The sequence below is a fragment of the Euprymna scolopes genome, chromosome 13 (genome assembly GCF_053919585.1).
Source record: "Euprymna scolopes isolate OS-2025 chromosome 13, ASM5391958v1, whole genome shotgun sequence".
Lineage (NCBI taxonomy): Eukaryota > Metazoa > Mollusca > Cephalopoda > Sepiida > Sepiolidae > Euprymna > Euprymna scolopes.
The window spans coordinates 63,657,835-63,673,715 of record NC_136494.1 but is presented as its reverse complement, the minus strand read 5'-3'; the positions used below and the strand labels follow the sequence as shown (position 1 = coordinate 63,673,715).

The following is a 15,881-nucleotide window of genomic DNA, read 5'->3' as shown; positions in this document are numbered from 1 at the left end:
GTAAAAGAATTGTCTCGAATAATGCGAACTTTATTCTACCTGTGCGCTTTAATTGCTTTTAAAAATGACAACATCTTAAACAAAAACTAAAGAATCCAACAAAGTTAAAACAGTTAAAATGAATAAAAATGAATAAAAATGCTATACTTTTGTTCGCAAACTAATTAAATCTCATTTGTAGCGTTTACAGAAAACTTGAATCTTCTTAATGGAGGAGATGAAGTGTTTTATTTTTAAATAGTTTTGATTTACTCGTTCTCACCCAAACAAGGCACATTGGCACTTGAACGTAAAGAGATACTATTTGAGATCGCGTCTAACAGGAGTGTGTGGAGAATTGAACAGCTAGATATTTGTTCACGTTACATTTCAAATTTTGCTGGTTAGTGCAGTCAGAGAAGCAATAAACAGTGAGGAAATTCGTAAGTTTATAAATCAGAGGGAAGAACCTATTTGAGTAGAAAGTTTCCCGGCATCTGGTGACCTTAGCAGTGACAGGGTTGTATTTTGCTGCTTGTCAGGTTAGTCAGCAGTATGTATATCAAGGAGCACAAGTGCTACGAGTTCATTAGAGCACATTCCATTAAAGTACCTGTAAAACAGGCACAGGAATGCAACAGTGCAGCCACGGGACAGAGGTTGAAGATAGGCCGATAGTGCCGGACCTATTAGATTTCAGACCCATTATTTTAGACCTGTCTAAGATTGAAACGTTAGTGGTAGATACACCAGTCCAGATGTGGAAGCAAAATCCCATCCTTGGGCGAATTGTGGTTTTGTAAATATAAAGGATACTCTCTGGCGTAAGTAATTTTCTAACACGGTAGAGAGAGCCCACCTCGTTTGCAGAAACCTTCCTCAATGTATTTGTTTCAATTCATGTTACCTGTGAATGTTACCGAAGAATTTGAACGATGAGACTTTATGTAGAGTGTTATTTGTCATGGCAATCGGTGGTTGAGAATGGTTGTGGTTGTCAAAGGACATAAGCTTAGTCTAATCAGCATTAAATGATACCACTCAAATAATTCCTCGTTCGACTACAATTCTAGTTGTAAAAATTCCTGTGGAAGAATTTAATATTCACATACGTAGATTTTAAATTTCTATTTCTGAGCATTATTGTTTCATGTGAAACGGCTATTCTCATTTTCTTTTGTTTATGCTACTCTGCAACGTTACAATTTGAATACGAATGTATGAGCTAGAAAAGTAAGGTCAACTGTTTCAAATCATCTACACACTGTTTCGCTGTATCACAGCTTGTCAGTGCCGCTAAGATGATCGTAAATAGAAACCTATCAAAGATACACTGTAAAAATAACATTCTTTCACAGATGATTTTAAAATAGGACAAATGTGGCCCAAAATAATAATAATATGTTTGACCAGAATTTGCCGATCAAAGGAAAGGATTAGGCTAGAAAGAAATTGAAAAACGAAACATGTTGCTAGCTCGTCACATATCTAAAAAATGTAGTTAAAGTCGGTGTTGGACTTTTAATTTATTACTGTCGAAATTTACAAAATAAATGCACTGGAAACGAAAACACAATGAAAAAAATATTTATATAAGAAGGGATGAAAATACATTGACATTCAGAGAGAGAGAGAGAGAGAGAGAGAGAGAGAGAGAGAGAGAGAGAGAGAGAGAGAGAGAGAGAGAGAGAGAGATACATGAAGAGGTATTTTTGTCCCGGATGAAATAGGCGAGCACGTGACAACCATACGCGTCTTTGGGCGATCTACTGGAAATATACATACAACCATATCGAAACACACACACGGCCATACACACGCATGCACGCACACGCACACACATACCCACATTAATGGGTCACACATTCGCTCAGTGAATCATTGTCATTGCAAGATTAATGTGTAACGTTTTCCTGGAACAACCACGTTGTATACTCACTCGCAAAGAGACAAAGAATAGGAAAGAACTTCAACTCGCCGTTTAAAGTTATTCCTCATTCTCCCGCCACGCGTGATTTCCTGTTACAGCTGTGTCGTCACTCACGTCTCTAATGTGATCTTTTTTCTGACACGCTTTTCGGTTTGTGCACACGTTCTTTGTATAGTCTTATACTTTTTCCTTATCGTGAGGTCACTTCGCACACGGCTCGGAATTTGTATATAGTCGCCATTCACTCATCCAAGCTCTGTTACAGATAAAAAAAAATGTTATGCTTTTTAAATTGCGCATATTTCGTGAATTTTGCTGTTAGTTATCTTACGGAAGCCGCGAGGACGAAAATGGGATCACCATCACAACGGAATTTACTAACAAAGTTTAACAAACTCTGCTTTGATTTAGAGCTCATTAATACTTCATACACTTTCTTAAAGTCATAATGTTACTTAATAATTCAGCACACTGCGACGCAATTATTCTGAAGGTATAGCTTGATACTAGTTGCCTATTTCAGTGTTGTAGCATTCTTTAAGCTGGCGCTTACATCATTCATATATGTAACAAAAGATGATAGCGAGAACCAATCCCTGATGAAATACATATAAAAAAAAATACTGCCCTCAAATCGTAAATACTTTTTTTTTTTATTATAAAAATGAGTTCGACTAGTTGATAAAAGTCGTCCTTCACATCCATATCAGAGAGTTTTGCTATAAAACGTTTGTATGGCACAGAATTAAAAGCCTTTAAAAAGTCAAGGTAAACCATGCCCACTAATAATGGTTATCAGTAGTCTGAGTGATGTCCTTCAGACACTCGATAAGCAGGTCACAACTGGAGTCAGAAATAACTAAATGATAGTAGAAAATGGACCTTGGGTTTACTAAGCCAATCTCGTCACTCTCACTTCCATTTATTTTGAACTTTAGTTTTCACATTCCATGAGAGATGTTTCTTTACAAAAGGAGAAATAGCTTTTTTCTGGGTCGGAATGTATCCATCTAATACTATTTATTTTATTGAAGTAATAATTTTTAAAACTCCTTACTATAATAGTCTTGGACGGTTCCTTAAAATCCTCTGAATTTAGAATTATTTTGAGAAATAATCTCAAATAAATATTTTGAAATTGTTTATACTAATATATAAAACAGTATACACAATCGAGTAAGCTGTTTAAAATAAAGCATTTTTATTAAATAAATATAACATTTAATTTTAATCTAAGTAAATATTAAGGAATGATTGAAATGGGACGATGTGATAAATGTCCGTGACAGTAGTATACGCATTGATTATATTTAATTGTTTGAAGCAGTAAATAAAACTGTATGTTTTGTAATTATTTGTTGTTTCATTTTATTAATATGTACTGAAATAATTTATAACTTATAGCAAAAATGTGCAACGCGGATGGGAAATATGTTTGTTGATATATTTGATGAATCAATAATGTAGCCGAATTTTTTGTTGTGGTTGTTCAGTGAGGAACGACAAGGATCAATATTTAGTGGAAAGAAAATGCATTGAATAAAAAGAAAACGCAACAAATAAAGAGTGTGATTATACATCAATCCCACTGCCAAGTGTACATGGCTCGTATGTAATGCCGAGTTGTTAACTGTAAGGTTGACAGCACAACGATTTCTGAGTGATCGAGCATTTAAAAACGAAATAATTGTAATCAAGAATTTATACCGTAATGGGTCTGTTGACCTAAGTAGCAAGGTAGTTTCGACAACGAACATGTATACACACACTCTTCATCATGGTAATATCTAAAAGGCACTTTACCTCTGCGTGTGTGTGTGTGTGTGTGTGTGTGTGCGTGCGTGTGTGTTCGTTTCCTATAGACTCAAAACGGCATTTTTTTAAATAGAATTTCACACAAATATACTTCAAGTATTAAGAGCCTTAAATAAGTGAAGGTAAATGATGCTCACTAATAATGCTTATCAGTGGTCTTAGTGATGTACTCCAGAAACTCGATAAACAGATAACAATTGGAGTCAGGGATAACGAAAGGATAATAGAAAATGGACCTTAGGTTTACTTTAGCCAATCTCGTCATTCTAAGAATGATAGATTTTCTATCAGAATGACTAATAAGTATCGAAAATCCTTGATAACAACATCCCATAAAAGAAATAGCTCTGGTTTGAACAAGGTTAACACCTTATAAAGCCTAACCTCACATGTGCATTTGAAAAGTTTTATTACTCAACAATCAGAAGTGCCGAGTGTATAAAATCAATAATAGGTTCTGTGATAAGAGAGGGGCGCGTTCGAAATGAATGTTTCTGTTTAGAACGCTATTAAACCATGACACTTTTGCATTTTTAAATATTTATTCAAGACAGTATATAAAAATAATTTTATAACATCAAGCGAACGTTCTTTGATAAACAGAAGCGCGATCGAAATGAATGTTTCGGTTCAGGGCACTATTGAACCATGATACTTGACTTTTGAATTTTAAACTTTGATTCAAGCTATTATATAAAAATAACTTTATAGTATCAACAATAGATTCTCTACAGTGTAATTTAAGCTACGGGAAGGCATGTGAAGTTGTCTCCTTGTGCACTGCAGTGAGTACACAACTAGAGAAAACCATCGATCTATTTGATTAAAAAATGGGCAATTTCACCGATTTCGATGACAATAAAAATGTGGCGTAGTACATTTATTGATCCTTATTCAATCCCGGGCAACGTCGGATCTCCCTGCTAGTATATAATATTTCCTTTCTTTGAATATATTTACATTGCGTATGTACCTATTATCGATTATTTAACTATTGATTTTATTTTTCAGTTGATCATTCTCGTGTTAAATTGCTTCCTTTGGATGACGAAGAAGGATCAGACTACATAAATGCCAATTATATGCCAGTAAGTATAAATTACATACATTGACACACACTCGCGCATACATGCGTGCATACATGCACGTACAAACATTAAGGAAAACGTAGCATCACAGACCAAATAATCAATCTTCGGATGCTGTGCGAAGGATATCTTCAAGACCACCAAGACCTTCTGAATTTCGAGAAAGCGCTGGATGTCACACAGATTTGTGGCCGACGATGAGAATGTATTACACGAATGTCTACTTGATCACAGCGATAAAGAATCTAAACGACACGACTATCACTACAATCTACTTCAACTGCACAATAGAGGAGTAATGCACATAGATAATCGGAGTCAAACAGGATTATCTGCTCTGTCCTACACTCTCACAAATCTTTTAGAGAGAATTAGGCGGACGTAATAGAATAACATGAAAAGATATTTCGAATTATAGGAAAGATAATTACGAACTTATATATTATCGACAGCATTGATTAACTTGCAGCAACTGAACTGGTCAGTCTAGTAGAAATCCTGGACAAACCAAGATAAACTACAGCATGGAGATCAGCGGAGAAAAATAATGACCAACGCTACCACTGATATTCACAAGTACCCATTGGGTTGTTGTAGCGGATGACAAATCCAAGCCTGAGGTTATTGCAAGAATTGAACAGACAACAACAGCATTGGCCAAACATGATTTTACAATATATATATATATATATATATATATATATATATATATATATATATATATATATATATATATATATATACCTTTAAATTCATACAGAAATTGGATGTAATAGCTCAATAACATAGCCACAGATAGATTATTTCGCTGTATTACGCCTCTTCAGTATGGCTGGAGAAACAAGTGTTTCAGTTCGAGATCGGAATTCGACCGTGTAGTTTATAGTCCTACCATTCTTCTGTAAGCCACTAACTGTGTGTAAACGAAATTTTAATGTTTCTATAAGCATCAATAACGGTGGCAGAGTACTCCATTCCCCGATTTCTCATAAATTCTTTGCATTTTCGTAAATGGCAGTTAGCGATCTTACTTATTACTCAGGCTATGACAACAGCATATTGTTTTCATTGTTTTGCCTCTCGAGTATGTATCCATTGGTAGCTAGTATGCTTTTATATAGAGTGATGTGATTATCGGTTGAATGACTGTGTCTAATTGTGTCGGATATATATATTCGAGAGCCAAAACAATGAATTCTGTTGTCATAGCCCTACTTATTACAATGCTCCGTCCAAGTAAAAGGAAAATGTCGTCATTCGTCATCCACAGATTGTTTCGCTGTATTACACCTAACCCGTTTGCTACATCCACACACCCACACACACACTCACGTACACGCACACACACACACACACATATATATATATATATATATACATATGTAGCGTGTGTGTGTGTACCAATACTTGAGAATGCTTTCAGTACAAAATTAAAGGTGAAATGTTAAATATATATATTTTATATAATTTTAATTTCTTCATTTTTATGTGAAACACAAACATATATGTGTGTGTATGCAATTCTATCTATTAAAAATTTAATTGACAGATATTTCGCCAAGATTTTTATTTCTATGAGGAGGCTCGAATTCCAACATAAACAGAAAGCTTTTTCACTCGCTGCGCTAAACAAACTGTCAGTAATGGAAAGTTTAAATTCCCGCTCTTTTTAAATCAGCGCCATCTTTTTCTCTATTTGCTTTTCTGTGTGTTTCTTTTTGTTACTTAAACAGATCTAATTTTCAATTATGGAAATCAAATCCAAACGAATGTTTACAGAAAGACGTCTTAGCACTCTTGCAGGAGGAGGGATATACAAATAATCACCAATAACACGCTCTTTGTAAATATTTGTTGCGTTTGATTTCGCTGGTTATTTTATCGACAAAGAAAGAGATTAAGGAAAACCATGAATTAGAAGAAACAGAAAAGAAAACGAATGAAAATTCTATAGAAAAAAAATAAAAGATGGAAAAATACATGTTAAAGTAATGGAAAATTTAAGAAAAAATATTTTATAAGGTGAATTATTTATATTATTATTATTATTATTATTATTATTATTATTATTATTATTATTATTATTATTACATTGGTTTTCGTGTTCAAAACGGTTTTTTCCTTGACATATTTTCAATTACGTCTTTTTGAAATCGAGAATTTTCATATCGAATGCTGGGAACTATACGGAATTTCGAACTAAACCAAAGGAGGTTGATTGTTCTCGTTCTGTTAACCATGGCTGAGTTGAAATGTTTAGTACTTTTTAAAACTATGTTATTGTTCGTTACGGTTGACTCTTTGAATTCCAGAAAACTGTCACCGAGAGTTGATTGACACTCAGCATTTTACCCGCTGCGCCATGAGTCCATGTGTACTAAGAATACAATAAACCATTATTTACCTCTTCTACTCGATCATGACTGACGATAAACAATCTGTCTTCGTGGTTTGAATAAAGACTACAATAAATCATGACTTAACACTTCTACTCTCAAATTCCTCAATTTGCTACGGGTTAGAATTTTCTTATTTTATTCCACATTCTAACGCATTATTGGCTTTGGAAGGTTTACTATCGATATATATGATCTGAAAGTGTAACTCTAGTTTCATTAAGTATAATTAATTGTAGCAAGTTAGAAAAAAATATTGATTATATACATTATGAGTATATATTTTACAATCGCACACACGTACACACACACACACACACACATATATATATATATATATATATATATATATATATATATATATATATATATATACATATTATAAGAGTAGAGTGTTACCTTCGACTAATAATAGAGAAAGTGAGATAAAAGGACGGGGATAGAAGAAATGTGAAGCGAGAGTTATAGACAGTGCGATACAATGAGTATAATAGACAGAAATTTAGTAAAAGACGAGTAAACTTAGTTATTAAATTGTAATTTATGGCTTTAGAAAATTTAAAAATAGATTTTTCAGACGTAATGCTATCCTAACATTAAATAATATTAAACATCTATTTTGTACGATTAAAATATATAGGAAACAAAACTAAGCGATAAAAAATCGATTAACACAGCTTTAATGAAATAGTTTGATTGCCCTGCACTCTTGCTACAGCTCTACAACCTCCATCTAACAAAGTTGAGGTTGCTAGACTAAGTATTTTAAAATAAATACCATTATGGCATGCGTTCTTCAAAATGGCCTACTCTATTATCTGCTCCATTGTTTCAGCTAATTTGAATCATTGCTCTATTTAATCATATCATACCATATTACGCCTTACTTTACCCACCCGATATTTGAAACTCTCTTTTTTTCTCATGACTGTATCCGGCATAAATACATGCTATATAAATATGTATATACATATATCTTATTACCTGTTTTCTTGATAAAGGTTCATAAATAAAACGGAATATCGAAATAAAATAAGCATGGTTACGTGTCAATTATTCTTGTTTTATTGGGTGATATTTGATTATTACTTGTATTCGGATTTTCATATCTATAAATATTTTAATATCCATATATGCTGTATCTATACATTGCCATCATTCGCCCATGCAGAAAGTATTGTATGTCACACCTCTCTAACTTAGACCCCCCCCCACAAAAGGAGATTCGAATCTAGCAGATCCTGCATTATAAACTAAGTATCAACTCTTATATCACTTGAAAATCACATCCTTGTGCATACTTTATAAGTACTATAATGAAATGTGTTCTGACGAACACGTAACATTAGTGCCCCTTCGACTTGACAACCCTCACTAAACCGACAAGCAGGAAAATGACGTCTCCTCACTTTAGAAATCCCAAGATGCTGGCCAGCTTTATACTCTAATAGTTACTTCTCTCGAACTGCTGGACGTTGGAATTCCCTTCCTGTTTCTTGTTTATCTGATTGAACTAACATGGAAGTAAAAGACATTTCGCATTTTAACTCCTTACATAGTGTCTCGTGTAGATATAACTACAAATAATTGCTTCTTACTTCCAGGTAGCAATATGCTTTTTTTAGTGGCGGATAAGAGTAAAAAAAAAATATTTTATTAAGGTATATTGCGCTTTTTAAATTTGACATGAACTCCTTTTATTTATAATAAAAATTCCGCGTTTCTATAGAGTAAGTAACGATCAGAATATAACGGATGATACAACTGAATCACAAAACAGAAAACGTAAATGCGATTTTTATGTAAAAATGTGGAAAAAGTTCTAATGGATTTAATTTGAAAACAAAATATGTCTCGTAATAAATAAGGGTACTATTTGTTATTTTAGATATACCTTTGTATTTCTAATTTTTATGAAAATATCTTTCAAAAAAATTATTTTGGTCTTGATTAAATTAACTTTGTCATCGAAATGGCCATGCTGTTAAGAGTACTCATTTCGGAAGGAGTAAAATTTATTCCAGGAACAGAAGTGACGTTCAGTATATTAATGCACGCGTACGAAGAAATACTAAGCAACTAAACCTTAAGTAGAACTTAAATTCCAATCTCCTTCAAAATACATTGTATTAATTCTAGGCAAACGTCTAAATTTTAAGACTTAAGCGTAACAAGCCTTCAGAAGAAGCTGAAGTGAAGGCACTCTTGTTTTTATCCCAGAATAATAAATGAAATTCAATGCAAATATGAAATAAGTTGTGTTCAACATCTGGACTCCAAAAGTATTTAAAAATAACCCTCAAAATACTGAAACAAGGGGAACACAGTCATGTCTAATACCTATTGTGGAAAAGTCGTAAAAATCGGGGATCTGGGTTTTCTCGAGAATTTTCTTACTTCCGCCTGCATCTTTACCTAAATGTAAAACTGAATATAGACGATATTACCTATCCGTAACATAGGAGCTATGTTATAAGATTCGTAATGACTGAGTAATTAAAAAAATTAACACTGTCTATACAAATATAACATCACATGCATACATCTTCCTATATATATATATATATATATGTAGTATATATAAATACATAAGTATAGATGCATATAGCAATAAATATATATATAAGTAAATATGTATAACTATATATATATTTATTTACATATATATAAATATAAATATATATATATATAATTATTTTTTTACTATAATAATTAAATACCTACAGACACTAGTGTTTCATCCTTTCGGGATTCTTCAGTGCAGGGTGTCACGATTACTACCAGTCGAACGATTCGAACCCCGCGACACGAGACATCTCTGGCTCGATTAGCGGAGGCCGTATCCATTCGGCTACCATTAACCGTGTGAAATAGCGTTGAATTTTAAACAATAAAAATAAATTTATATATATATATACATATATATACACACATATACATACACATATACATACACATATATATACACACACACACACACATATATATATATATATATATATATATATATATATATATATATATATATAAGAAATTTATTACTGTGAGTCCAGAATTAGTTTACATATTGTTTCAACTAGAGGAAGATCCTCCAAGAGAGGAAATATCCAACTAGCATCGTCAGAATTCATTGATGGACTCTATGAATTCTGACGATGCTAGTTGGATATTTCCTCTTCTTTTTGAGGATTTCCCCTAGCTGAAATAATATGTAAACTCATTCTTGACTCACAATAATAAATTTCCTAAATATATATATATATATATATATATATATATATATATATATATAAATATATATACATATAAATATATATATATATATAAATGTACAGATATGCATATAAATATATATATATATAATATAATATATATATATATATACATAAATATAAAATAAAAGTTACAATAAGTTTACTAAGGTAATCAAAATGGTAAACTTAAAATATAATATAAGTATTAAAGAGTTAATATTTACAAGTAAAATAAACTCAGCCAGATGTAAAAAGCTCAATAAAACCGAAAAGGAAATAGAGCTTATAATATGAACAAATGATTAATAAAACATGTTAAAAGACATCTTGAAAAAGAGTTAAAAACATATTTAATTTTAAAAAAAGGAAGCACAAGATAAGTAGATAGTCCTTAATCCGCGGAGTTTCGAAGAAATACTCTCCTTCTCATCAGAGGGCAGGAATTAGCAAAATGCAGGATCGGATTTTGCATATAAATGTATTTAATGAAACTACAAGTAAGTCAAAGATCTTACTTGGTTAAAAAAAGTGTGAGGTAAGGGGAACAGGAGGCAAAAGAAAAATAATAAAAAGATTTCTGCCCTTTGATGAGAAGGAGAGTATTTCTTCGAAACTCCGCGGATTAAGGACTATCCACTTATCTTGTGCTTCCTTTTTTAAAATTAAATATGTTTTTAACTCTTTTTCAAGATGTCTTTTAAAATGTTTTATTAATCATTTGTTCATATATACATAAATATATATATATACACTTGTGCCCGATATTATTCATACCCCTCGGATCTTTGAGATTTCTATAAGAATATTGCTCAAACCAGAAGGTAGACAATATTAAAGGGATTTCAAACAATAAATCAAGCATAAGCATTTAATTTAAACTCAACAAATAAATAAATTATGCAAGTTTGAAACATTATACAAAGAAAAACAATAATGGCACTAGTTCAAAATTATTCATACCTCTCTTACTAATAGTCAATAGCATGCCCTTTATTCTTAATAACTGCCTGTAACCGTTTTGGATATTTATCAACAAGGTTTTTACAAGCATCAACACTGATTTTTGACCATTCTTCAATGCAGTAGTTCTCCAAATCCCTCAAATTTCTAGGTTTCCGCTTTTTAACCTCAGTTTTCAATATGTGCCAGAGGTTTTCGATAGGGTTCAGGTCGGGACTCTGGCTAGGCCATTTCAAAACATTAATTTGATTATCCTCAAACCATTTCTTGACTATTTTGGCAGTATGTTTTGGATCATTATCCTGTTGAAGGACCCAGTTTGGTCCTAAATGGAGCTTCTCCGCATCCTGTCTAATGTTTTTCTTGAGTATCTCCAAATATTGCTCCTTCTTCATGGTTCCATCTATCTTGACCAAACTACCTGGACCACTAGCCGAAAAGGAGCCCCAAAACATTAGGCTACCACCACCATGTTTCACCGTGGGTATGGTGTTCTTTGGGTTGTAAGCTTCTCCTTTCTTCCTTCAAACGTAAGAAGCATCCATATGGCCAAACAATTCAATTTTTGTTTCGTCAGTCAACCAAATACTTGAGAAAACGGACTCTGGAGAATTCACATGGGTCCTAGCAAACTTTAGACGTGCTGCAAGGTGTTTTCCGGTGTGCAATGGAGTCCTTCTTGGTCTTCTTCCTTTCAGACCATTTTCATGCAGAGTCCTTTGCAATGTTTGCCTTGATATTTTTATGCCAGAAGACTCCAGATTTTCTAAAATGTCCTTATTAGTGGTGGTTGGATTTGCATTAACACTTCTTACAATATTCCTGGTGGCTCTAGCAGACAGTTTCCTTTTTCTTCCTCTCCCAATCAAGTTGTTTGTTGTGTGGTGGCTCTGGAATTTTTTGATGATGCTCTGTACTGTTGCTGTAGGGACCTCAAATTTCTTGAAAATTGACTTGTAACCTAAACCATCATTATGTGAATTCACAATTTTAGTCCTAAGATCATTACTAAGCTCTTTTTTCTTCCCCATTCTAATAATTTTTATTCTTTTATTGGTTTTCAGTTGATATCATTTTAATTTCTGAAAAATGCAAAAAACGAAATGAAATTAATCAAAGGTTGTATAAAAGCATTCAAAATAAGAATCAAACAGAAAACAAACAGTCAGAAACTCGATTAATACTGAAAAAATAAGGGGGTATGATTATTTTTGAACATTGCAGATTTTATAAATAGCTGTATATTTCTTTTATTACAAGTATCCCGAGATTTTAAAATGACGAAAATGATCAGAAGAGGTTTATTAAGAATATGTATCAATATGGACGTAAACAATAAATTCTTACAAAAGTTACACCTAATAAACTCAATTTTCAAGGGGGGTATGAATAATATCGGGCACAACTGTATATATATATATATATATATATATATATATATATATATATATATATGAGGGGCGTGCAATAAGTAATGCCCACGATACACTTCCCATAGAGTAGAGCAACGAAACTTGGCACAGTTATTAGTTTTTCTCTACATAGGAACCACCCAGAGTTATGCATTTCTCCCATGGTTTGATGCAACTCTGGAGACCGTTTTTGTCACGAAGTGACTGCTAGAAATCAAGGCTGCATCATCTGGGGAAAGCTTTCCTTTCAAAAAACTTCATGGCTGGGAAGAGATGAAAGTCAGAGGGTGCAAGGTCAGGAGAGCTGGGAGAATGGGGAAGTGTTTTATAACCATACGCCCATGCTTCTGATCTGGCGACATGCGAGTTGTGGACCAAAGCGTTGTTCTGCAGGAGGAGTGTACCTTTGCTGATCTTGCCCCGCCTCTTGATTTTCATAGCTTCCCTTTATTTCCTTAAAAGTGAAGCATAATAGGCTCCTGTAATTGTTGTACCCTTTGCCAGGAAATATGTCATTACTACTCCGTCCTGGTCCCAGAAGACTGTGAGCATGACCTTGCCAGCGTAGGCCTGCGGCCTTGTCTTCTTTGGAGGTGTACAGTCCAAGTTCTTCCACTGCATTGACTGGGCTTTGATCTTTGGATCATAGGGATAGAGCCAGGTTTCATTCTGAGTAATCAGTCTTTTGAAAAACTTTGACTTATCTTCTTGGTACATCTCCAAATTCATCCTCGAGCACTCGACGCATTCTCGCTTCTGGAATGGTGTGAGCAACCTGGGAATCCATCTGGCAGGCATCTTATGCATATGAAAATGGTCAAGAATAATAGTTTCCACGGACCCTATACTAATCTTAGCATCTTGGGCTATTTGGAGAATAATACTGCGCGGAGCTTCCAAAATGGCAACCTCAACTTGACGGACAGATGCCTCATCAATGACAGAAGGGGGACGACCAGGTCTGGGAGCTGTTTCCACAGACTTCCGGCAAAGTTTGAATTCACGATGCCAGCGTTTTACAAGGTCATATGGTGGGGCATTATCACCATAAGTTTCTTTCATTTCATCAAAAGTCTCCTGTCGTGTGCGTCCTTTCAAATACAAAAAGCGAATCACTGCTCGACATTCAACAGCCTCCATTTCACACCTGACTCAGTTCAACCACCTGTAAAACAGAAACACCAATTAGTTCAGAGCTGTAATTTACCACATAACCCGTAAAGATATAACTCATTACACATGCAAAATTTCAGCCTGATCAGACAACTGGAAGTGGTTCAAGGGCATTACTTATTGCATGCCCTCGTATATTCATATAAATATGTATATATACATATAAATATATATATTTATATATATTTATATATAGATTTATATGTATTTTTATACTTATATATATATATATATATATATATATATATATATATATATGCATAAGTATAAAAATACATATAATTTGGCGAGGATATAAAAAAACCGAATTGCAGGATGAAGGCAGTCCAATATGACTTCCAAGCAGATTTCTTATATTTTAAGAAAAGAAAATGTGAAAACATCTTTTCTTATAGTGAAGAGAATTGGTGAAAAGTTTGAAATCGAACACGCGGTAAAAAAGGGAAATCTGGATCTGGTCGCACTCGGCCATCCACTTTGAAGGACGATCACAGGCTTAAATTAACTGCTTTGAAGAATCGAAAGAAGACTTATGTTGACCATAGCAAGGAATTAAAAAAAAGGAGCTGGAAATTCTCTTTCTAGATATACAATATCTAGACGAATGAAAGAAACAGGATATTCTTCTAAAACGTGTGCAAAGAAGCCATTTTTTTCTAAAAAGAACATCAATGCTAGAAAGAGACTTTTCTCGTGTTATGGCAAGAAAGATACAGACTGGTTCAGAAATGTTTTCTTGTCAGATGAATCAAGATTTTGTCTTGTTAGTGATGCTCGCGAACGGTGCATTCGAAGAACTGGAGAAAGATTTTCGCCAAGTTGCAGAAAACGATAGTTAAACACTGGAATAGAAGGGATAATGTTCTGGGGAACTTTTACTGCAGCAAGATTTGGATAAATTATTAGATGTGAGAAGTCAATCAATGCAAAGGAATACATTCGAACATTAGAAACAGGACTGTTACCAAGTATTCAGAAGCTGGGGATATCCCAAAGCATTACTTTTCAATATAATAATGCCACTGCATACACTGCTAAAGCCACAAAAATGGTTTTCTGATAATTCAATTGATGTGGTAGTTTGGCCAGGTCAAAGACCCGATTTAAACTTAATGGAGAATATTTGGTCCATAATATCTTGTGCATTGGCTGGAAGAACATTTTCGAACAATAGCAAACTGTGGGAAGCTGTGCAAAGCGAATAGAACATCTCCTCTTTACAGTGTTCAATTTTGACTGAGAGCATGTCTAAAAGGATTGATCTTTTAAAGAAATCAAAAGGGAATACGGTTCCATACTAAGTATTTATTAAAGTAAATATCTTGTTCTGTGTTATTTGTCTCGTCTAATTTTCCTTGTTTAATGTTTAATTATTTTTTGTTCAATATAGCTTTTAATGCAATAAAATATATAAAATTTCTTTGGCCCATTTTTTTTGTTCACGAAAGTATATATATATATATATATATATATATATATATATATTCAAGCAGACATTGTTAAAGACAACAGAAAACTTCTGTTTAGTAATAGCTTTTTTATGTTTTCAATTTTTCGTGTCTGTATCGAATGTATGGATGTATGACCCAAGAAGTTTTTCTTATTGAAGTGTCCACGGTTTCAACTTTTAGTGAAATCGTTATCACAGCATTAGGAACCTGCGCTAGTCTCGGTAAAGGAATATGGGAAAATTTATTTAAATAGTAGTTGGGGTGCGAGCGAGGTTCGTGGTGACTGCTTACAGCGGTTGGGGCATTGGTGATGCAGGGGAAAATGAGGAGAGCATGCCTATTCTGGGCCAATGGCACGGAGCGGTGGTTGTTGGGGAGATTGAGGAGTTATGCGAGGCATTTGAGCGTATTGTGGATTTTCTG

The 15,881-nt window shown here is 33.6% G+C and overlaps 1 protein-coding gene across 3 annotated transcripts in view; it reads left to right on the top strand.

Moving 5' to 3' along the window:
* Window positions 1–15,881, top strand: part of LOC145292050 (receptor-type tyrosine-protein phosphatase H-like) — a 337,274-nt gene that overhangs the window by 303,876 nt on the left and 17,517 nt on the right. For all 3 annotated transcript variants that reach the window (XR_013869540.1, XM_080138077.1, XM_080138078.1), the window contains one exon: window positions 4,736–4,812. Coding sequence is in view for 2 of the 3 variants with exons in the window: in XM_080138077.1 (XP_079994203.1) it covers window positions 4,736–4,812 (77 nt within the window). In the remaining variant the exon portion in view is untranslated. The remainder of the gene's footprint in view (window positions 1–4,735; window positions 4,813–15,881) is intronic.